Raw genomic sequence first — 25,119 nt, 5'->3', positions numbered from 1 at the left:
ACACTTTGAACATCAATAATTACAAGAACCGACTGCGCGCACAAGACACGTCTGTCCGGCTTGAACTCCCGGCCGACACTGAAAAAAATAATGACAACTTAAAAAATATGTTAGAATCCTGGTAATTAAATTTTGACAACCATTAGTTAACACTGAAATGTAGAGATAGAACAGGAAAGGTTTAGCTGGTATGCTTTCCATGGTACCAGTACCGGGATTATAATAATTATGGTTCTTGGTGCCAGTTTATTTGCTAGGAACCGTCAGAAGAGAGAAGAGAGAAGCGAGAACCGGGTCCGACTCATCACTAATAGCTACCGTATACATTTGTATTTCATGAGTATTCTTTACGTAGCTATCCCAACCAAACCAATTGTTCTCATAATTTCACACTATTATTCATGTACTTAATTTAATCATTCGTTAAAATGGTGAACTACTGATAAACTTATTACATTATCTCAGCACCCTCTTAGAGATGGACTCAAAAACATGCCGTGAAGTAAAAAAATTATAAAATTTGAATTTATATTGGCTTTTCTCCCTTAACTTCATAGTCCTAACTATTTTTTTTTTTTAAAGAAACCAGTAGTTTTTTAAAATATTGCCATTTGCAGCATAATAGCAACATTTGTACTCATTTATACATTTTTCGAAATATTCTAACATATTTCTTAAAAAAAAAAGGTTTTTTCAAGTATTTTTTTTAATGTCATTAAATGGACGTGCAAAAATCATGCACATGAAGTATAACCTAACTGGAAAAAAAGATTTTAACTATGTATAATTTTTCTTGTCTTTAGCCAATTTCCAGTTTGAAACGAATGTCCCAACTTCAAAAACTGCAATACATAAGCATTTTCTAACATCACGTCAACATTTTCACTAAACTGTATGTGAAATACATAATTACGTCCACCATTTTGCTAGATAGTCAAAATTAGAAGATACATGGTGTAACACTTTTAAACACTATTGATTGCTGTAGCAGAAAAACATAGGTAACTTCAAGGCATTAAAATGTTTTCTTTTAATAGTATGTCCGTAGTGTTACAAACACAGTCCATTTCAAAATGATTTTTTTTTCCAGTGTTTTGAAACGTAAAAAGCAGAAGAAAAAATTTACTTTTTCGGGCAGTGTAATTATGCAAAATTAATCGTACTTAAAGAAAACTGTACAAATATGAGATTTTCTTGGGAAATTTTTGTAAAAATAAAGGTGCATGGTACATGATTTTATGCTCATTAGTCATTACACATGTCAAGTATGTAATGAGTTATCAAAAAGATTGACGAGTCTCGTCCTGTCGAGTATAAACAACACAAATTTAGTCGTGATATGATTTGTGCAAAGATTCACTTAGGTCCCTGAAAAAAACACCTTGGCGACTTTCTTTCTTGTGACTGACCTAATATAGCTTCTGAATATCATGGGAACATTATTGTGAGTTTTCTGGGAATTTCGCGCAAAAACAGAAAGGACATACCAAAGTGGAGACTTCCGTCATTATAAAAATAAATATGGTTTTAAATCAAGTATTAATATAGGCTTATTTATGCAATTTAGCTTTAGCTCGCTCGACTTGGCTCGAGTTTTCAGGGCTCGGCCCTTCCCTAGTAATGGGGCTCGGCCCTTCCCTAGTAATGATACAAATACTTGATACTTTGAGAGACTGTACCTGCAGAAAACCTCTGTTGAACGACGGCAGCCCGAAACGGTTGCCCTTGACGATGTTCAGCTCGAAGCGAGCGTGCACCGTGCCCAGGATCTCGGACTGGCTGTCGGCGCGGAACTCCACCATGAACTGGCCGGCGTTGTTCTCCATGCGGTTGCCGTCCACCTGCAGCTCCTTCTCCATGCCGCTGAACAGCACCAGCCCCGTCTTGCACTGGTTCCCGTCGAACACGTTGCTGCTCATGTTCACCTGCGACACAGCGCACATTTGCCTTTCACTCTGCGATAGGTAGAGACAGGAAAAATTCATTAATTCATTTCGCGATAGGCTAAAATGCAAATCGTTATACCTCAGTGCTGCCTCTGCTATTGGTTCACAACTCACCTGGATGACTCTGGGCCAATGAGAAACACCCAACCAAAGCTTTATCGAATCACAGGCTGCTACGCTGGAAGGAATGTCTCACATGACAGCAGCCAATGAGTGGGTGGCATTTGACCGAATGTAAGTAGAACTATGGAGTTCGTCCTGCAGGTCATTGAACCTGCGAATTTTTCCGGTCCCTAGTGATAGGTCATATCCGAGGTTTCTACGGGCCAGATATTCGCGTGTTGTGTACGGCCATAGCTTCACAAATATGTTGATGTCGTACGACGTGTTTTGTGTGTTCTCGTCTCGTACGTGTAAACAGACCGGTCACATTATATTTTAAAAGGTTTTCTCCATGTCTCGTGTCACACACAGATGGTATTCTCATTGACTCTCTCAATTCAAATTTCACTGGCCCAATTAAATTTCAGGATTGAGATTTCAGACAACAAAATTAATTATTCGTCTATATTTTCTCCATCTTTTGTTTAGTGATTAAGTGAATATTTGGGTCAAAATTACAAATTAAAAAAAAAAGAGTACCTCCAATTTACCCCTCAAATTCGAATATAGGTCTCAACGATAAAAATAAAATAATGCACAAGAAATAAATTATATTAACTGGTGTTGTAACATTTAAATTTTAAAATCTTTGCTTAACAACTAAGTTTCCAAAATCAATATGTATAGTAATTTTATTTACATACCTACATTTAAATGGTTTTTAATCCAGCACTTTATGGTTCAGTACTTTTTGTAATCCAGCCCAAATAAAACCGCAATTTTATTGTGTTAATTTTGGCTATTGAACTTGGTTGCATCACTATGTTGCCGATACCTTTAGTTTGCCCAGAGTTTGTTGTTAGTACCCGCTCTCACTTCAGTACAGTATTTCATGTTTTCTAGTGAGCTACATTTAGGCTTCTGTGAATCCTGTTTTATTTATTTCAATCAAACTGATGACATCTGTCGTGTCCCTCCTGGTCCCTAGACCCGCTGTTGCCCTTCAACGTCTTGTCCTGGTGGGATTGCAACGAAGTGCTTCGAGTGTAAGTGCTGGTGCAGTGAACGACGGTGTCTTTCTGTTCCTCGGTGCTAATATAATTGTGTTTACTGCTATATGCTGTTAGGTATATATCATATATCATTTACTGACTGGTTGGAAGAGTATTTAGGTATTCTCTTTATCAATGTGCGATTACGTCAGCGAGTTGACCCAAACCGCGTTCTGTTTTCCGCGCATCTCGTACGCCCCACTCCCATGCTTCCCACTCGCCGTGCCCCGGTGCGCGGGAGGCAGTTTTGGATCGTCGCTCCTCCGCGACGGACACCTCGGAGCGTTGCTCCCCGCTTCGCCGCTGCAGAGTTGTAAGTGGGTCATCGTTTAGCACGGTCGCGCTCAGCCAGTGACTTGACAACATAACACCCAGTGAACTTAGGGTTCTTCCGACGTCATGCAGCCTTTTCGGTACGGACTGAGAGGCCACGCACTCGCGAAGGTATGATAGGAAGCCGCGCCATAGTTCCTTGCATTCCAAGCTAGTCGTACAGTCATAGCATCGGGACTACTGTATATAGTTTTGTGGTTATCCACCTCTAGGACCAGCCCCAAGTGGGTATTTAGGGCAGTTGTATGTAATGTTTTGCAGCCTATCTTGGGAACAGTTCCAGGCAGTTCTCCCGTGTTCGTTTGTATATAATAGTTCCGTTACATTTTGGTTCTAAACCTTTTTCCCTCATTGTGTATCATGCTTTCAGAGTCCCCGTCAACCAACCCAGGGACGCTCAGAAATCGGTCAGGACTCCCTCCAAACGGTTCAAGCAGGGAATAGAACCCGGACTTTTCGCTACGCCGTGTGTACTATACACATTTCCGTTAATTAAAGGTACGCGGGGACGCGCTGGCGGCACCCAGTGTGGATCAGCTCACTGACAGTACATGTATAGTGCTTTGCGGTCTATTAAACCGAACCACAAACAATTCATGTGCTTTTCCTTCCAAATGGCGTCTCGAGAGGCCGACTGTGCGAGGGGTTGCTGTTGTCCTGGCCTCCTGTAGTACGCCACATGGTGAGAACCTTTTTAATTCCAGAGTTTTCATGCTAGCCGGCGCCCACATCACGATAGAGAAACATTCATTACAGGGGTCAGAGAGCCAGGTGTCGTCACACTCAAGTCACTATTAATAACAAGGCATTCCATGAAAGTAAGTGCAATGCTGGAAAGAGCTTAACTTCTTAAAATTAAATAACATAAGTAAAATTAACAAAAATCTTTGAAACCAAGATGGCATTTCTCAATTACATCTCCCTAGAAACATAAAATGGAAATTATCAGAGGATGCTCTTGATGAAATACACCAGGAAAATGTTTTCACAATTCTCGTTCCTAATTATACCTTACAAAATACTATTTTTCAAATATATTAAACAAATTTTCATTACCTTACAAAAGTTGTGTCTGAAACTTTAGCGCTCTATGGCATGTATCGAAACTAGGACAGCGTTAATGGCAGAAATGGTAAATACCCACTTAAATGCATATTGCAATCTAAGGATGAGATGCACTATATTCAACCGCTTCTTCAGCAGTATAAAGCAATTCTATACTGTATTATCTGTTTATATTCCAACGATACGGAGACACTGATCTTGAAAATAATAAAGTTTAGTGTAGCACTTTGGACAATACGTAAGTAGTTTAACCAACTGCTATCTTATTTTCTGTCCTTTGTTTTTGCTTTGCTTTGCTTTGTTTTTGCTCTGTGGCAGAGAGAAAAGAAATGCTCCCAAAACTACATGGCAAAAAGTTCCATTGAATCACAGACCCAAAGCTCCTTGACCTAATACACTGCATGACATAATCATTGATAAATGATCGCAATGAAGTAATTAATCGAACAGAAGCAGCAAATGTAGCCCAAGAAATTTACCTTCGCAAAGTGACCACCCACAATGAAGGCAAAATTCTTGTTATTGTGGAACGTGTTGTTGGCAAAGAACAAGGAGTGGGTGAAGTTCTCGTTGTACTGCCAGACGTAAGGCAGGGACACGTCGAAACCTCCGACTGCGTTTCTCTCCACTGTGTCCGACTGGAGAATCCAGTGGAACAGATTGTTCGAGCCCCGCAAGTCCCTGAAAAAAAGTTTGAAATCAAAAACATGACAGGTTACGTTCCCAAAAAGATTGTGTTTATGGTTCACTAAACAAGTTTCATGCTAGAGTCACAGTGCTTTAAGTTCAGGCATAATTTAGTTCAAAAGTTCACATAAAATATGGAACTAAATGATCTGTTCATAGTATGAAACAAACTGCAACGAGGAACAGGCCTTTTCTGCTTACTTTAATTGTTAAGTTACCACTGAAACATTACATGATCTCTGTGATCGCCAGCAGTAAGGAAAACAGCTGTGCACTGTATATTTATTTCTTGCATGAATGCAGGAGAAAGGCAAAAATGACAACAAATAAACCGTACCTGCTGAACTGATGGATTCCTTGGCCATTGTCTGTGATCAGAGAGCTGTTCACCATGATGGTGATCTCTGACACGTTTGACACAAACACATCCCAGTAAGGGGACACCACCGATATGGCGCTCTCCGTGTTGTGGGAAATATCGCAATTGATGACATTGATGGATTCATTCGATTTGCGAAGAAAATGATTCCCCAGTTCATCTAGATACCTGAAACAATTTGCACTGTTTTAAAAGAAAACATGGATCCTTTGAATTTATGTAATGCTCAAATATTGAATACTGTTTAACATTGAATTAAGGCAGAATATATTTCTTCCAAAATTATAACGTAAAAAATTAGTTTTACAGTTGTATAGGTTCAGTCATACTTTTTTTCTTTAACCATTTTTCCATTAATAAAATTCTTTCTCAATTATAAATAAGAAGAAAACTCTTTGCCACCAATAAATATGCTTAGAAGTGGTACCTACCAACATATGTTAATATTTTATACCGGCTGTTCACTATACAATGAGGAAATATTCCAACATTTGATGAAGTCAGATAAGTGTATTGGTACACTATCTAAGCCTCATACATCTCACATCTGCGACTTCCTGTATGTTATAGGCCACACCCTGCACAATTAGGTAACTCCCTGAATGAATGTGTCCCATAACTCTTTTTTTTATTTATTTGGCTCATTAATGTACACAGCACTAGGAAAATTGGCTAACGATACCAATACAAGACAGCTTCGTGAATTTTGTGCGACAAATCTGCCATTGTCACATCAGTCCAATTGATGCAGTACAAGTGAGTGATATTAATATTGTCTTTGCTTAACATTTATGATGCCACCATAATGATAGTAAAAAATCCTTCTTTTCTCTTAGCTAAATCTTTTATTTAGCTTTATACAAATTTATTGTGAAAAATCTTCAAATTTCGTGATATGGATATATTAAAAAGTTTTTATACCCAGAGTAAATTACCTTATTTCATTATAACTAATAAAAATTTACTTAAGTGCCACTCCATGTCATTAGGTTATTAGCTCGCTTGTGCTAATAACACAGAGCTGTCCGATACTGGTTTCTATCAATTACCATCAAAACCTTAGTATTCAAACGAATCAATATTCGAGAAAAAAGATTTGAAGAAAAATATTAGAGGAATAAAAAAATTCCACACTGATATCCTTTGATGTTTATTTGGTCAGTTTTTTCCCTTCTAATCCATCCTGTACAATTCCCGAAGATAATGTACTTTTAAAATATTTTCTCTCATGCCCACCACCAGTGCGGCGAGACAGGGACAATGAGGTCACTGCAAACATGTGGACACCCCCCACCCCGTCGACACCACGAGCAGATAAGTCTAACCTGAGGGGGATCAGTAGCAGGTAGTCACCTCTGCAATTGGCCAACACACGTGGAGTGAAGCGTGTCACGTATTACAACATGTATTGATTCTGGAAACTTAGTTCGTGAAACAAACATTTAAAGGGTTGATTGTTTCAACACCCTAGTTAATATTTTTACTTTTTTAGTATTTTGTATATTACGAGGGTTATTTTTTTTTCAAGCTCCGATCGGCTGTAATAAAAAAACGGGAATGAATTGGGAAATTATTTTAATGTCAAAAAAAACGTACATCTTTACTCTATTTTTCCACATAACTACCGTGCAGATTGAGGCATTTGTCGTACCGATGCACCAGCTTTCCAATACCCTCTGCATAAAATGATGCCTCCTGCCTATTCAGCCACGTTTTAACAGTGCTCTGCAGTTCATCATTGGTGTTGAAGTGTCGTCCTCCAAGCCACTTTTTCAACGTGGGGAAAAGGTGATAGTCACTCGGTGCCAAATCCGGACTGTAAGGAGGGTGATCAAACACTTCCCATCGAAATCTTGAGGTGTGAGTTGGTCGCTCCACATGGTTGGTGGAAGGGGGTAAACACTACGAGACATGTCGATTCCTGTACGAGCGATTAGGGTATCGATTAATGGGCATGCCATGGAGAAATGAAACTGTAATCACACTGCAGGGCACTGTTAAAACGTGGCTGAATAGGCAGGAGGTATCATTTTATGCAGAGGGTATTGGAAAGCTGGTGCATCGGTACGTCAAATGCCTCAATCTGCACGGTGATTATGTGGAAAAATAGAATAAAGATGTACGTTTCTTTTGACATTAAAATAATTTCCCGATTCATTCCCGTTTTTTTTATTACAGCCGATCGGAGGTTGGAAAAAAAAAACCCTCGTATTTTATTTTTGATCCTTGGGATCTAGATTCGGACTCGAGGGGTATATTCAAGGTACTCTTTGGAATTCAAATTCCAGATTTGGATTTGAGAAAACTGGGATTCGACCCATCACTATAATTTCTAGTGTATTTGATCAAAAGGTAAAAAAAAATATCTGACAGCATCAGTTGGAGGCAGAGCGAACAACGTGAGAGGGCTACATCCAACACAGCTGAGTACCTTCTAGCATACTTCACCTACGTTGCCACGTCTCTTTCGCATGCAAACAGTAGGCTTCTGGTATCTTATGTCTGATGTCAAATTACCTCATCTCATTCCAGCTCTATTTTTCTTTGGATTCACAAACCAATCCTAACCCCGGTGATATCCCTCCCCCTCATTTGGTCCAAAATAAAGAGTTCAATGATTATTTAACGACAATAGACTCCAATATGTGCTAATGTAGCTTCATGAAAGTGAGAGCTACACCTGCATCTATAGTTATTTCATTTAAGCATGAAAATGTGTCGTCTGTACCTGTTGTAATAAGCAGCATAGATGCCAAACTTGTTGTTCTTGATCCTGGAGTTAACAAGCGTGAGAGTTGGCACGGGACCTCGCACCACTCTGTTCTTGATGTTCTGCACCGGAGCTGAAAGGCGGGAATACTTTCATGTGACACAATATTTTTTTTTGTAACCGCGTGAACAACTAGGCCCCACGCAGAGCAACACGGCGCAGTGGAAACACGCTGGACTCGCACTCCGGAACAACCCGGTTTCCATGCACGGTTCCAGCCATCCTGATTTACGTTCTCTACGGTTCCCTGAAATTTCTCCGGACAATTGCTGCGGATGGTTCCGAACAGCAGACCATGGCCAAATCCTACCCAAGTACCTTTTATCTATGAGGTGTGTTATTGTTAGGGACAAGATAATGTATATGGTGGACTGTGAAAAAAAGAAAAAAAAAGAAAAAGAAATAACACCACCACACATATTTTTGCACCCTTACACCCCCTCAAAAGCACCTAACGCCAGTACTCCTGTAGTAATGCTCATTATTTATTATTTATTTATTTATTTATTTATTATTTATTAATGTTGTAAATGCCCACCAACAGCCGAGGGCTTTAGCGGTGGGCACGACACATATATACAAGGACAACATATAAACAATACAAACAAAATACAAACAAACAAATAAAGTTTAAAATATAACTATTAAAGATAAACATCAAAATATAAAACTCATAAAAAGAAATACACGGACATTGCCGGCACCTGGAGGCAACCGGCTGCTCGCTCCAGAGTCTTGGGAAGAGGCGTGGGCCAAGCCTGCCCGAGGCGTGCCGACTGCTGACGAAGCCCTTCGTACCTCCTCCACCGCAACCCCCCCTACACCCTCCTCCGGCCAGGGTGGTGTACCTCCGACTCTATCACCCTGGTGTGAACACTGTTCCTGAGGGCTGTTTCCACGCACTGAGGATACCGAGGGCTGGCAGTCTTGTGGCACAGCATCCCTGCCCATTGCAGCTCACTGCCGTTTTTATCTTTGCGCACTTTCTACGATACACCTACGTGCTCTTCACCAGACTCTTCATATTTCAGGGAGTGCCCAATAGTAGCCACGGCACCAGACGGCCTTGCTAACAGCAGCAATGCATGTGAATACCCGACAACCTATCCACAACCTAGAGCGTATAGTTGGGGCTTTCCCTGAGATGCAATCAAACCCCAACACAACTTGGCTACTATCGCGCATGCCAGAGGGCCCCAGAGCTGTGGAGTAGCTTACGTCGGTAAAGTAGGATTTGGGGCCTTGCCAAAAAATCAAAAAAACAAACTGGATTAGAAGTGTTTCTGGGGAGCAAGCCCCACTGCTCTCGCTACTTGAGCCTGCACCGACTTGCGTCCGCGCCTACCTGCCACCGCAAGCAGATGTGTTAGTGAAAAATCTTGGCAGACGTGCATTTTGTAAACAAAAGAGTCGGAAATTACGTTAACAGGTTAAATAATCTTTCTAATGATAGAAAACGTTAAGTTTATGCTTTTGTGATTCTTATTAGAACTGAAATATGATTCCTATATTAATAACATTAACATTCCATTACTCAGAAATGTTGTTAGCACCTACTTAGGAATGGTATGCCCAAGCTCTATTATGTACACAATGTGGTGCGTGAATTTTTAAAATGTAATTTTAAGTTGTTTACTCTCAAAATGTTATTCAACATTTATTTAAAAGTACTTCAGATATATTTAGACATAACTTTTGTACAATAAATTAAATTTAACAGGAGCAGTGTCTTGTTTTAAATGGTAGTCAGCAGGCTCACTTACCTCACTGGAAAACAAATTATTTTCATGAACATGCATGCTTATGGTAAAAAATGTACTTGATTTGCTCTCTGTTTTTCTGGAATGAATTAGGGCGTTACTTCGAGGGACGGGTGTATTTTGATATCGCTTGCAATAAAGCTCCGTGCTAAATGTTTTAGTATGACATGGCATAGGACTTAGCTATGGCTATTTGTAGAAGTCAACACTTGTGAACTGGTGTGATTATCATGATAGTTGTAGTCACCCACGTAAGATAATAAGTTATTTCCTCACAGCATTTACAGACCAGAGCCTGTTAGTAAATATGTGACTGACACAAGGTATACCTGTATACCTGTAGAAGGTCTAGGAGATATATGACATAATATGCCAAAAATTGGGATAAATAGTTCAAAATTAAAATTATAAAGACCTAACAAAAAAAAGAATTATGAAACCATCTGCTAGTCTAGTTTCTTTCAGGTTCAACATTATTTTTTTGGTTTTATTCTGCAATAGAACCTCCAATACTAAAGAAAATTGGCAATACAGATCTCAAAAATGGCAAAGAGTGACACAGTTCATTAGGCACGACACAACAGTTTTTTCAAATAGGCTCTTTTCAACTTGCTAGACAAACAAAAAAAAAATTCCCGTTGGCTTTGAATAATTCACGGGTTTCTCAATGTTTTCCAAAAAAATTTCCCGGCTAATTTAATGTTCCCTGATTTTCCTCGTCAGATGACCAACCTGGTGAATTAATTATTGGGGGAATAAAACTTATAAAAAATATAAACAATAATACCAAACTCTCCTATTTCAACATGAAATGAATTAAAAAATAAAACTGTAAAATCTTGTCTCTAGTTGTTGCCAGGGGCGTAGCCAGGGAAGGGTTTTATGGGTTCAACCCCCCCCCCCCCCCCCCCCAGAAACTCCAAATCTTTAATTAATTTCTTATTCATCACTCAAACAAATTTCATATTAAAAATTAATACAATTTTTACCATTACAATGTTTAATTTTAAGTACCGAAAACTGCTAAAATAGCACTATTTTACACCTTAAAATACAAATTTTCCCGGAGGAGGACCCCCGGACCCCCCGCTTTAAAACGGGGGGCCATGCTTCTTAACACCCCCCATACACAAATCCTGGCTACGCCACTGGTTGTTGCCCACAATGACATGGATGTCCTGTGCCGACCCACCGACGACGGAGGACAGGATGACCACCGCCCCGCCCAGCGCGTTGGTGCCGCTGGCGTAGTCCATGACCAGGCCGTAGGAGACGGTGACAGTGGGGAAGACCACCAGGTCCCGGCTGAGGTCCCAGGACGGCGTGCCGTCGGCGACGGAGAGGCCGTCGTAGATGACGATGGACTCGGAGCTGCCGGCGCTGATGGGGTTCAGCAGCTGTATGCCGACCACTTGGCCGGGCGTGCACTGCGAGGGACCCCACGCACATCGCAACACTGCACGATTCCTGCCCCCTTCTCCTGCTGCCAATAACAGTTAGCTTAACAATGTTTCAACTTGAAATTTTTTTTTTAATATTTTATAATTAATTTTATTAATTTTTCTTTTATTATGCATAGGCATTTCAAATACAGTACACTCCCGATTATCCGCGAAATTAAGTGGGAGGGCCACCGCGGATAGTGAAAATCGCGGATAATCCGCAAAAGAGCCGAAAATGGGAAACAAAAAAAAGGAAACATTAATTTCTAACTAAAAATCTAAAAATTTATGTTCATTAAAAGTTACAATTAAAAGTAAAAATATTTTTTAATGATGCTAAAATGTTTAGTATTTTACTGAATAATTAACATACAATGCATTTCAGTAATGTGAACATAAAAGTGCTCGGTACTTGCTTCGTAACAAGGATACAGTACTGTACGTACTCAGAGACTTCATTAGACACTAAAAAAGCAACCATACGACTAGAAACAAAGCGCGACAGAGACAAAAATAGCAACGCATGCCAGCCTACTGCGTGAGTTCCGAGAAGGCCTGTGGCGTTTTACTGTATACTGAACCCAATACACTCGTCAGTAGAGTTCAAATTTGCTCACTTGTAATAAAATACAGATTTACATATGTGCTGTATTTTTTCGTAGCAGGCACGGATAATAAGGAGTTTACTGTATTTCATTTGTGTTTTAATAGTAATTATTATTAATTTGTGTTACGTTTAGTATAAAGCTGAAAGCAGTGTTTATGGTTATTTGTTTATTTAAATCACTTACAATTAACGTGTGTAAAATTTACGTTTTGTTAAATTTCAAAGCATATTCTGGGTAGTAAGACTGTAACATTCGAGAACATTCTAGAAGATTTTATAAGAAAGGAAGACAGGTGCGACACACTGTCGCCGGCAAGTTATTTTCCGCGCCTCAATTTCGTGCATCGTTGGGAAAACCCAGTACATGGACACATGAATGTGCAACAGTAGGCTGGAACTTACCTGGGCGCTGCCTCGCCAGCCAATCAGAGCGAGCCTTGAGGTGGTGTCATGTGTCTTCCCAGACTTTTGGAGAGAAATGTTTTTTTTATAATTTTTTTTTATTAGTATTTTCTCCTATATGGTCAGGTACCTACTAGGTTCTGTGTTGTGATAGGTTGGCCCACGGGGTTGCCTCCCTTTGTTTTGGCTTTGTAAAAGTAAGGTAACTGCGTGGTGCAAGTTAGTTGTCAAAAAAAAAAAAAACCCCACCACATAAAATTATTAAATATAAACAAAACTTTATAAGTGTTAAAATGTATTTGTTATTTTTGTTGGTTGTATTGCCGGGCCAACCTGGAATGTAACAACATCAGGCCATTTGTCCAGTTTTTAGTCATTCAGGCAACATCCATAAGTAGAGGCAAGATTATATGGTGAGTAGGGATAAAACTGAAATAACAGCGAAATTGAAGTCAATACACTGCATGACACAGAAATGCAGTGAAAATAACTCAATTGCCTCATTTTGTCTATTAAAATATAGACTTAATAAAATAAATATTTAGTAAATGCCTTATTTAAAAACCCTAAAATATTATTTACTAAGTAAAAAAAAACATTACGTATTTAGTCTCCATGTATAGTTTTTACAAAGTAAAGCATAGCAGTCTAGCTGCTTAATAGCTAAATTCAAACGAAAATGTGTAAGTATATTGATTTTGGGTTTTCAACATTGCATATGGTTTTTTTTTATTGTTAAAGCAGTTATTTAAAGTTATTATGCTTACTTTTTACATGTGATTTTAATTTCTAATGATGATAAAGACGAAATCCTTAATTTTTAATGATGAAACTTGCTCTACCCATAAATAACACAATGGTCTTTTAATTTTTCTAATAATCTACTGTCAATCTAAAATTGCACCCTCAAAGAAAAAAAAAGAACATTGACATACATCATGAGAATTTATTGCGAACACTTACAAAAATGAACATGTAACTGCAAAAAATACATAATATAATACCTATGAAAACATGCATCTCTTTAATTAAATTTTTTAGTGAGAAAAAAGTTGAACATGCTTTTGATCACCGCAGGCAGTGACGTGTGACTGCAGTGCCGAGGTGACGGCGGCGGGGTAGGGGGACTTCGAGTCGAGCAGCCGTGGCGATCGGACGTGTGTGTGTGTGTGTGTGTGTGTGGACGAATGCAGGAATGCGTGGGGCGAAAGGATGGTTTTGCCGGCCGGGCGTGTGTTGGCCGAAATAATTTAAGACTGTGGACCTTTCCAGTTGATTTACGAATTACGTGAAACTGTTTTGGCGTAGCACCAAATTATGTGGCTGCAATTTGATTTAATGCAGCTCGACGCGCTAATGAAACGTGAGGGTACGAAAAAAAAAAATAAAACGGTATCGGCAAATTGTAACCAGCGGCTTTTAAGAGAAAGCTGCTACATCCTGACTCTGCCTGTGGTCCGAGCACACGCGAGCTTGGTTTGTGGCTCGTGGTTCCGGTCGCCTTGACCTGCTACCAGGAATGAAATCATCGACCAGAAAATAATTCAAGTAAGTCACAGCGTGGCCGGTGCTTATGGCCGTTTCGACGATAAACTGTTCCGAACCCATGATGCCAGTCGTAGTCAAGCTACTGCGGAAGAAAGAAACTAGTTTTTTTGGCGGAAGTACATGATTTATCAAAAATAATGCACGCAGAATTTAAGTAAAAAGGTACCTTGCCCTGCTGAGAAAAAAATGAACGGTCTGTATGTTTTTTTCCATTCACAAGATGCTGTATACCGAGAGCTGAGGACATTAAGGAACTCGATGCAACAGGCCTCACCCTGACGTAGAACCTGCGGTCCACCGCGTCCGGGCCGACGCGCTGCGTCACCAGGTGCTTGGTCTCTCCCTCGCCCAGCTCGATGTTGGTGAAGGTGGAGGGCAGCAGGAGGGGGCTGTAGGGGGCGTAGGGGGAGCCCGCAGCGTCGGCGGGGGGCGTGAACCACCCCGCCAGCTCCCGCTGCTGCTGCCCGGTCAGGGCGGGGTTGTGCCGCACGCCCGCCATCTTGTTGTTCTCCAGCGACGAGCCTGAACCACCAGCAGCATCGCGTCAACGACCTGGCTCCGTGGAGGCGTGTGCGAGTACCAGTTTACTGATGCCAAGCAAGTATCAAATAAAAATTTTAAAATATACGTAACTAAACAATTGGGGTCTATGTACAATATCATTCTATAAGAGTTTTAAAATAACCATGCATAATAATAATAATAATAATAATAATAATAATACTGAGCACTCGTAAAAGCAAACAGAATGCTACCTTTAGATTTTATTTAAGCACAACATATAAAACAAAACAAAAAAAAGAATATTCATGAGCAAATCTTAGATTTCCAATTTTTAAAAGCTTTGCAACTAATACCAAGCTTCAAATAAAACTAAACAGCAAATTTCTTGGCAAAGTAAAATTGAATATTAAAGAGAGCTTCAATTGATTCAAGTGGTTGAAGCTTCACACAGGCCTACCTGAGAAATACACGTTGAAACAAATTTTTATTTAATATAAAAAATGTATATACAGGAAAATCTCTTTACAACATATTTTAAAATACCCACAGTGTTGGTACTTAATAACAAAAAGGACTTTATACTGAACGTTTGATAAATACACGTGTAACCATCTTGTAGGGATGGGAACATGTATATGTTTAAGTGAGAAGTCTTTGGAATTGAGGTAGGTACTATATAACAGCATTCCTCTGTACAAATATTTGTTTACCACTACTGAGCTTATTGTAGCTTACATTGATAAAAAGAATACAAATTTGTGACAAAAATAGCAAAACATTGTACAATGATGGACATTAATGGCCACTGAATGAACATATTTTTAAAAATGAAAATCATCCCCATCCTAAAAAAAAAAAACATAGCTAGCGAAGCTTCTGTTTTGGCTGATAACATATAAGTTTTTATAATACAAAACCAAAACATTACCTAGGTACTTTGTATATTTATTTAAAAGTGATACACTATAATTTATAATATTGTACAATAATGCAGGGATACTGAAGGTACAACTACAAAAAAAAAAAATATAGCTGTTTATACCTCTAGAGATCCTTTGGAATTTATCATATTTGCACATTCTGTATTTCTTTGACATTGGCACTATGCCTTCCGAAGCTGCCCAACTAAATTTAAAACATCGACAAACATTTTCAGAAATTAGCAATTTATGAAGTGATTTGTCAATGTTGCAGCTTAGGCTGTCTTTTAACTGGGGTGATCTGAGTTGTTGCAATAGTGTCGTGTCCATCGTAAAAGTCCACTTGACTGTTGGTGGGCATGTGACAAATGTAAATAAATAAATAAATAAAAACACAAATATATAAATGAATAAATAAACATGAAACTTTTGCCATTGTAATGTTACGATGGGCAGAGGTCACGACCACTGAGAGAGAGGGGGGGCAGGGAGGGCAAAATCTCCGGACTTTGACTCCAGGGCGACCCGGGCCGGATTGGGAGACTTTTTTTCACTGCTCGGGTTTACCCTGACACGACAAAAATTAAAAAGTCTTTTGGCAATAGAATTCATTGGAAACCTTAAAAGGTAAAGGATGCGCACAGGTTATGTTTACAGTTACAGTCCAGATAACGTTCACGGTCTTGAATTTTTTTTTTTTTTTTAACAGTGGAGTTTGAGAAGTTGCACATGAAGTAATGGGGAGGGCGAAACCCTCGGGCCCTCGAGTCTCTCCTGACGGCACTGGCCGAGGCGGGACACCCAGGGACACCCACCCGACACGCGCATCCCGAGCTGCTTGAAGCTGATGCCGCTGCCCCGGTTGTTGCTGAAGTCGCAGTTCCTGGCCAGGTTGACGTCGCGCGTGGAGTACATGTCGGAGTAGAGCACGCCGAGCCCGTCCTGCAGGTTGTTCACGAGACGCACGCTCTCCAGCACGTGGCGGCTCAGGTCCACTTGCAGCGCTGCCGACAAGCACCGGGCATCCCACCACCGCTGCACGGCTCCAGGAACACAGCAGCCGGGTCAAAACAAGCCCAACACGTTCATTCTTTAAACGACTCATGCGACGGGATGCAATCTCTCGGACGTACGCCATTGCAGTTTTAAACTGTTTGTCGAGGAAAAAAAAAATTGGTTGTCTGTAAAGTCGGTTCACGGACGATAGTTTTTACGTGACGACGTCATAACAAAACATTGATGAAATGATTGCATACTTTAATGAATAAAATTAAATCATTTTTATTTTAATAATAAAAGAATAAATACTTGAAATTATACTAGTAATCAGATTTATAAAATGCAAGAATAATTAACCTTTATTGCCGGAATTGTTGTTGTAATAAGCAATGAAAACCACATTAACTTTACACTTCACTTTATACACAGTCGACGAAACAGTTCACATGTAGATGACTTGTAATTAATTTTAAATCTGGCGTTTAGCTATAAAGTTTAAATATAATTATAAACAAGTTTTCATATAGATAAAGTGTTATCAAATATCTATCATCAATTATATGAATCACCATAATTTTTCAGTCAATTGTAACATAACCTATTATTACTGCACTCGCCGACATCGTAACGGGACACGGCGTAACGGAACAATGAGCGAAACGGGACACAGCGTAATGGAACAATGTGCGCAACGGGACACTTTTTCGTGCGTGCAGCCGGCATTCATCGATTTATTAGATGTTGTCACATCAAAAAAATTCAAGAACGCAAATTAAGAAATCGAAATGAAAACACAAACCCACAGAGAACAAGATGTCAAACGGGTGAACCCAACGATGAACCTAAACAGGTCTTATGGACAACACAACAACGACAGCACAGGCGAAACACATCCAAACTTAAAAATCAGACAGCACAAGAACAACTGTTTTGTCACATAAAACCTACCGTGTTTGTCGGTGTTGTCGTCATACTGTCCAACATTTCTGTTTATCTTAATTTTTGTGCTCTTATATTTGCTGCGAGGTCAAGGTTTTGTTGTCTGCCTGCAATTACTGTTATTGTTGAAACTGTCTGGTCGTTGTTAGTCTACTGTGTTCGTCTGTGCTGTTATTTTATTTTATTTTTTTTTTTTTTTCATTCATGACTAAATTCCTTCCACAGAATTCTTGTAATATTTCGAGTTCTGAGTCTCAAGAAGGTACCAAAATTTCTTACTACATTTTTGTCTGCATTAATTTGATATTATAATTATAAGTATTATTGTCATATAAACATACGTATTAAAAAAATACCAGCACTACATCAAAAGGTTTTAATCCAGTAAAGTTCCAACAGATATACTAAAGAAAATTAATATATAGTATTAAAAAAAAAATAAGCTGCTATATGGAAAGAAAAAAAAATACAGATTAAAATTGCTCTTCTTCAAAAAAAATCATATTGGATGTGTAACCATAAAATGTTAAATGTGTAATGTAGACCACTAGAAAACAGGAAACACCTCACTGAAATGAAAACTGACAGTATTGATAAACTCTGAGCAAACTAAAAATGCAGGGAGCACAATAATGCAAACCTGGTAGCCAAGGTCGAAAGCTGGAATAAACCCAAAAAAAAATTTGTACACCAGTGGCTCAATTGGTGCCACATTAATTACAGTATGTTCTGAGCCATAGAATGCCAGGTTAAAAAACGTTTGCTTGTATTTTTCTCTTAATTTTTGATGTGTAACACCTTAGCTCTTGGTATACGGCATTTGGTGGGAATAATTTTGTGAATGCGAAGGAAGTCAAGGAAATTTGTAACAGGAAGTAGGGAGTGCGCCATTTAATTTTATTTCGAGAAATCAACAGTATGTACCATTGTGTTAAACAAAATTATAGTTAGGTTTTAAAAGGGGAAAATTTTTTTTACTGGGTTTCCCTAAAATGATGACTTAAAAAATTATAGCCATTTTAAGATTTTAAAATAACTCCTTCTCTAAAGTGTTCACAGAAGCAAAAAGTGTATAAGTACATTCGAAAATAACAACATTAAACCAATTAGTCACTCCAGTACAAAAGTGATATAAATATAAGTACTTATTTTAACAAACAATAGTGCCACCCTATTAAATAGAAATGTAGTTCAGTTTTAAAAGGGGGTAAAATGTTCTCAGTTTTACGTTAAAAAGAATACTTAAGAAAATAAGAGGACTTATAGGTTTTGGTGGTGTTTGTGAAAGATCGAGTTGTATACATGTATAGGTACAGTATTAGCTTTGAATATATATACTGTATAGAAGTCGCGAGTGGATAGGATTTACTCTACGTTTTTCAGGAGCGTATGATGAGCAGCTTGGGAACTTCACCGCTGCAGGGCACTGCCGTAACGCTTGTATCGTCTTAGGTTGTTATTTACACGTTAGAGCGCAGCACTGTCACCCAATGTCATTCACCCGCACCCCCCACCCAACATTCACTGCAGCTCAAGGTCGTTCAACGGGAGTTTGTGCGTCACAAAACTGTAGGGATGAGAGGTGGGGTAGAGGTTGGGTGGAGGACAACGCATGTTTGAGGGAGGGTGGGGAAGGGGTGTTTGAAGTGTTCGACACTTGGCCGCTAGGGACCACCACAAGTCGATGCCCTGGAGATGGTGGCGATTGCGGCGGTGAATTAACCAACTACCTCAAACCGTATTAGAAATTTTAACCTGGGCTGGCGACTTCTATACAGTATATATATTCAAAGGTATTAGTGTAATATATTTTTAAGGTTGTAAATGGAATAACTATGTGTTGATAGTAAATATATTTATCAACTTAAGGGTTTAATAGCCCATTATAAAGACCATTTATAGCCCGTGCCAAAGTAAGGAGCTTGACTTTGCACATTTAGAATGTTAAAAGCTTCCTTGGCAATTTATAATAGCATGTTTTTTTTATGTGTAACATCTTAGCTCTTGGTATACTGCAGTTGATGGGAGTAATTTCACGAATGTGACGGAAATATGTAACAGGAAATATGGAGAAGCACGCGCCATTCAATTTTTTTCGGTGCGGCCTGCAGTTGGTGTTTTTGCTGCAGCGTGTCAGCGAGCGTAAACATTTCCATGGTGCTTGAAAAGAGAGAAGGTAAGGGAGAAAGTTAAAGAAGAGACAGCTGTTTACCATTCGTTCCGCTAACAGTAGTATTGAACAGGGCGACGCATTGTCACTTGGATTTTCTATTTCTAACACGTTATAAATACAGTGTGCAATAAAAATGTATACTATATAATGAGGGATGGTGATTTTTCGTTTTCGCGAAATAGATGCGAAAATATGCTAAATTATATTTTTTCCGCTATAAAATGCGAAATCAAGGTAAAAAAAACGTAGATTCATCTTCACTCTATACAATTTATTTACCGATTGTATTTCGTTTCAGTTCAGTATCAAAAGAAACCATCATTTTATGGCGTATTCAGCACAAGTATCTTATTGTCACGTCATTCACAACACTATTGATCGTAAATATTGAATGAAGAACGGACATCCGTGCCTCGCGATTGTAAAAAAAGCAAAGAACAACTAGCTGGAAGATTGTCCGTCATCTTGCAGAGTACAAGTTTTTAGGCCACCATATTGCGACATCTCTGCTTCGCCGCGCTAACAATTGTCAGTCCCATTTTCTGGCTATGTTTCACGTGACAGCCGCGTTCTTGTGTAGTCTGTGGAAGGTTGTGTGTTTAAAAATACGTGCATACTCGTGAATGTGTTGTATCCTGTTATTTCTCTTGGTAAAAATGGGATGAAACGTAATTTACATTCGCGATCGCATAAATGAATACAAAAGTGAACAGTTCTACGAAAGTGATACAAATATTTTAATGTGCAATTTATGTAATCGCCGTCTGGAGTTGAAAAAAAAGATGTACTTGAAAAGCACATTAAATCTGAGGGACATCAGGCTGCAAAAAAAAGATTCACCGAGACATCGGATGAAGAAATTAAGTCGGTAAAACGGCAAGTAACGGTTTCTGGCATGATTGAAAATCAAAAGAATGCGAAAATTGAAAAAATGAAAAAAAATATATGAAAAAACGAGTTTCAATAACATTATTTGTGCAACTATGGCCATGAACACGGCTAGAAAATATTTATTGTAATTTTAAGTATTCAATTTATTGCACTCATAAGTGCTAAAAAGTTGTTTGGAAACCTGACAAGATAGGCTTTCTTTGTAGTTGTGCTAGATCTTTATTTCTGTGGTTGTTAATAATTAATATGTGTATTATTTAATGCTTTTTAAAAACATACTTTTCTTCAGTAATGTAAAATGAGAGAATTGGCTAAATCTTGTTTTTAAAAATGCTACAAAATGCTAAATTTACAATTCAAAATGCTAAATGTTATTATTTTAAATGCTATAAATCACCATCTCTATAATATAAACTCAATATTTTAACTGTTATAGTAAAATACTGTTGTGTTAATTTATAGTTTGTGCTACGTTAGGTTAGATGTTACACATCATTTCCCAGTACTGAAAGACTTGATCACTTTTTTCTGTTTGTTTCTGCACAATGTTTTTTTTTTTTTTTAGTGTGGATTGGGGATACACTTGTTTTTTTTTTAAAATATTCATAAAATTCACTGTGTGATGTGTCCTTCCGAATCCAAACTAGCATCAGCGATGAATAGAGACCTGCTAAAATTTGCGGTTTTGATGGCCTTCAGGATAGACTGTCACATACCCCTGTACACTCGGGCAAATAACGCAAGTTCATTGGCTGCCGGCTTGTAAGTCGTCTCAGCTGGTTTGTCTGTGATTCGATCCTTCTTTGGTTGAGGGTTCATAACTGGTTGAGATTCGTCCAGATGAACAGTAAGCCAATAGCAAAAATCATCTGAGAGGTGTATGTGTTTGAGTTCTAGCGTGTCGCCTAATGAACCCGCGAGTTCTGCAGGTCTCTAGCGATGGACGTGGGAGCAGACCTGGCTTGAAGGCGTTGGTGGAGTAGTCGAAGAGGCCGGCCCTCTCCACGGTGACGTACTGCAGGCGGGCGGGCTCCGCCAGGACCCCCAGCCTCACGCCGGCCCAGGACGGCTCCTGGCAGCGCAGCCCCACGTCGCTCTCGTGCCCGCACGAGTTCTCCAGGTCGTCCGCCGTCTCCGCCCGGCACCGCGTGATGTCCACGTCCTCCTCGCTGCACCGCACGTTGCTGCGACCACGCCACACACCGCCGCGTTCCATCGCGTCACCGTGGAAACACCAGGGAACCTTAACTTAGCCGGGAACTATTCAAAGACATCGCCCATCGGGAATTTTTTTGTTTGTCTAGCAAGTTGAAAAGAGCCTACTATTTGAAAAAACTGTGTGTCGTCCCACTGTTATTTTAGGGCATCAAAATTTTGGAAGGAAAAAAAAATTTCTCGCGCAAACGTCGCACGAGTTTCTTCAATCCCGCTGCTGTTAGATTCCAAGAGCTTTGTGTACATTAGTTAAACATGACGGGATAAAACAACGTTGCAACAGCAATCGGGTTTTCAATTTGCCATCAGGCGGTTTGCTAGTTACGATGGGAAAATTCGTTAATTACAACCAAAGTAAAACTTGTTTAAGATGTACCGCCACAATACGATTTCCCTTCCAATATGTTAAAATTTTTCGGTCCTGCCATTTTCTCAATAAGATATACGTTATTTATAGTTTTTTTTTTTTCCTTGTAAGATGTTGCACGTGACGACATTTTCCCGTATAAAATGATGTACTGTATTTTAAAGTTGAAACATATTATTTGTTCGGATATTACCGCTTACTTATTTAAGTAACAGAAAAACGAAGATGTCCGAGGCGTACTGCTTTTTTAAAATGTAGCCAGCGGTAGTTGGCATTATTCATGTTTGATTAGTTGATGCCCGCCCGTATAGAGTGCACACATGTAGTCGAATATCGATATCATTAGCTCGCAGATTGCATGCAACACACATGCTCTGTCTACTGCCAAGTACACTGCATTTGATAGGTCACACTCTTTCGTGTTAGTGTGTTCTACGACGATAGTTGTGTGTTAGTTCTGGCTCACTTTCGGGTCATGTTTTTGTTTATCTATTTAAAGTTGAACGAAATATATTTTTGTTGCATGACTTATTAATTTAATTTGTTTGGCGTGATTTTGTATACTCTACTTTTTAAATAAATGTACTTTTCATGAATAGGTTTGGTTTTTATATACAAATTTAACTCAACAAAAATGCTTCTTTTTTTCTAGCATAAAATTTGCACACCTACTTTTCAAACTTGATTTTAGTATAAAATGTGCTACGATTATGCGATAAAACATGGTGATATTAGAGATACAAATACCATCAAATTTGAAGTATTTAAAAAAGTGATATTCAAGGAAAAGGTTTTATAGAAAATAATGGAGGTGAATTTGTAAATTCCAAAAATTAAAAATTAAAACAAACAAGTCCTTTTACCATTCCCCCAATGAATTTTGTGCTTTTCGTAAGGCATTATGTAAATTGATATATTGATTCAGGGAAAATTCATTACTAAACAAACATTTATAGGGTTAACAGTGTTATTTTGTTTTTGACAATTCAAGACACCTAGCTTCAGATTCTGCAGGTAGATTCGTAGTACCTACTCCTTGTGATAACAATCCAAGATTTGGGTCACTGTGAAAAAATTGTCAGTTTTGGAAATTAAAAAAACCATCTTGGTAACTACCAGTGGCGTAGCCAGGATCAGTGTATGGGGGGGGTGTTAAGAAGCATGCCCCCCCCCCCCCCCCCGTATTAAAGCGGAGGGGTCCGGGGGTCCTCCACCGGGAAAATTTGGATTTTAAGGTGTAAAATAATGCTATTTTAGCAGTTTTCGATACTTAAATTTAAATATTGTAATGGTAAAAATTTTTATTAATTTTAATATGAAATTTGTTTGAGCGATGAATAAGAAAATTAATTAAAGATTTGGTGCTAAGAGGGGGGGGGGGGGGGGGTTTGAACCACTAAAACCCCCTCCCTGGCTAGGCCCCTGGTAACTACAATCACCTCAGCAGGACAGGTTCGTTGGTCCCTGCGTCGGGGATCTCAGCTCTCTGCAGGAACCAGTCGTCGGGGTCCAGGACCAGGCCTAGCTGGTGGCAGACGAGCGCGGCAGCCGTGATGCTCCAGCCGTAGTTGCACACGGTCCCCCACGTCGCGCCCACACGCACCTGCGCACAACAACAACAAAACAAAATAAATTGGTTGTCTGTAAAGTCGGTTTACGGACGATAGTTTAATGTGACAACGTCATAACAAAACACTGATGAAATGATTGCATACTTTTATGAATAAAATTGAAATCATTTTCATTGAATTATCACTATTTTGTATGGATACAAAGAAGGAGTGAAATGAAATCTACAATTTAATTGATAAATTTACTTTTATTTGTACTCTTTATTTCAAATATGTTTATTAATTTAACGAAGAGATTATTTTAACTATAATTTTTATACATGTTTGCTATTTAACTTCTTCCAATCTGTGTTATTCTGTTTAGGAGAGGACGATGATAGGAAAAGTAGGAAACAAATGGGAGAGTTTCAAGTTTAATGTGCCTCGAAAAAGTCAAATTGATGGTTTTTCCAATCAAATGGAAGAGAGATAGATGTGGCGCAAGCATATGAGCGTAACGGGACACAGTGTAACGGGACAATGTGCGTAACGGGACACTTATTCGTGCGTGCACCCGGCGTTCATCGATATATTAGACGTCACGTCAAAAAATAAATTATTTTTCGGCCTGAGGGAATACCAGTTTTTTTGATGCAAAGTAAATATCAAATCAAATGTTTTAAATATCTGCTAAGACGAATTGGATTGCGATTATTGTTCTTGGTGAAGCTGGATTGAACTGTATTTTTATAAATTACCGGATTAAAGTAAAAAAAAAAAATTGTTTCACGTTGGAAAACTTTTAACTGATGAAGTGATTAACCAATTAGGCCCTATACATGACATCATTCAATGAAAATGATAAAATAACCATGCATAATATTAATATTGAGTATTCATAAAAGCAAACATACTGCCATCTTTTTGAATTCTACAAGTAATCAACTTTATTCAAGCAAAACCTATCCCCCCCCCCCCCCCCCCCCCAACAAAAAAAAAAACACTAAATATTTTTATAAGCGAATCTTATGCTTCCAAAGTTTCAAAGCTTTGCAACAAATGTGAAGCTTCACATCAGATGTGCAACTTTGTATGTTTGTATCCCAACCGAACCTTCAAATAAAACAAATAGCAAATTTCCTGACGAAGTAAAATCAAATATTAAAATGAGCTTCCATTGATTCACATAATTGGAGCTTTGCATAGAAGTGATGATTTTGCTTTGAGTTGGTGAACACAGACTAACTTGATACTTAGAAAGACTTACAAGAATATGGTGGGATGAATGAATGTTTTTTAGCTCGATATCTCATTGGCATTGGAGTTATTGGAGATGATGGGGTATTAAGATGAAAATACAGCAATGACTGAATGTGAAATCTGGAAAATCCCGAGAAAACCCACCAGGCTCACAACACTGTCTGCCACTTTCCCACTTGGAAAAATTTCAGGTTTGGCCTTGCCTATA

The 25,119-nt window shown here is 38.8% G+C and overlaps 1 protein-coding gene across 2 annotated transcripts in view; it reads right to left on the bottom strand.

The window, feature by feature from the left end:
* Nucleotides 1-25,119, bottom strand: part of LOC134538477 (protein bark beetle) — a 238,572-nt gene that overhangs the window by 98,242 nt on the left and 115,211 nt on the right. For both annotated transcript variants that reach the window (XM_063379808.1, XM_063379809.1), the window contains exons 11-19: nt 23,541-23,704; nt 21,477-21,703; nt 16,333-16,521; nt 14,368-14,615; nt 11,287-11,521; nt 8,293-8,407; nt 5,523-5,732; nt 4,978-5,179; nt 1,680-1,925 (exon numbers count right to left, since the gene is read on the bottom strand). In XM_063379808.1, coding sequence (XP_063235878.1) covers nt 1,680-1,925; nt 4,978-5,179; nt 5,523-5,732; nt 8,293-8,407; nt 11,287-11,521; nt 14,368-14,615; nt 16,333-16,521; nt 21,477-21,703; nt 23,541-23,704 — 1,836 coding nt within the window. The remainder of the gene's footprint in view (nt 1-1,679; nt 1,926-4,977; nt 5,180-5,522; nt 5,733-8,292; nt 8,408-11,286; nt 11,522-14,367; nt 14,616-16,332; nt 16,522-21,476; nt 21,704-23,540; nt 23,705-25,119) is intronic.

This window comes from Bacillus rossius, chromosome 13, assembly GCF_032445375.1.
Source record: "Bacillus rossius redtenbacheri isolate Brsri chromosome 13, Brsri_v3, whole genome shotgun sequence".
Classification (NCBI taxonomy): domain Eukaryota; kingdom Metazoa; phylum Arthropoda; class Insecta; order Phasmatodea; family Bacillidae; genus Bacillus; species Bacillus rossius.
This window is presented reverse-complemented; position numbering and strand designations above follow the sequence as displayed.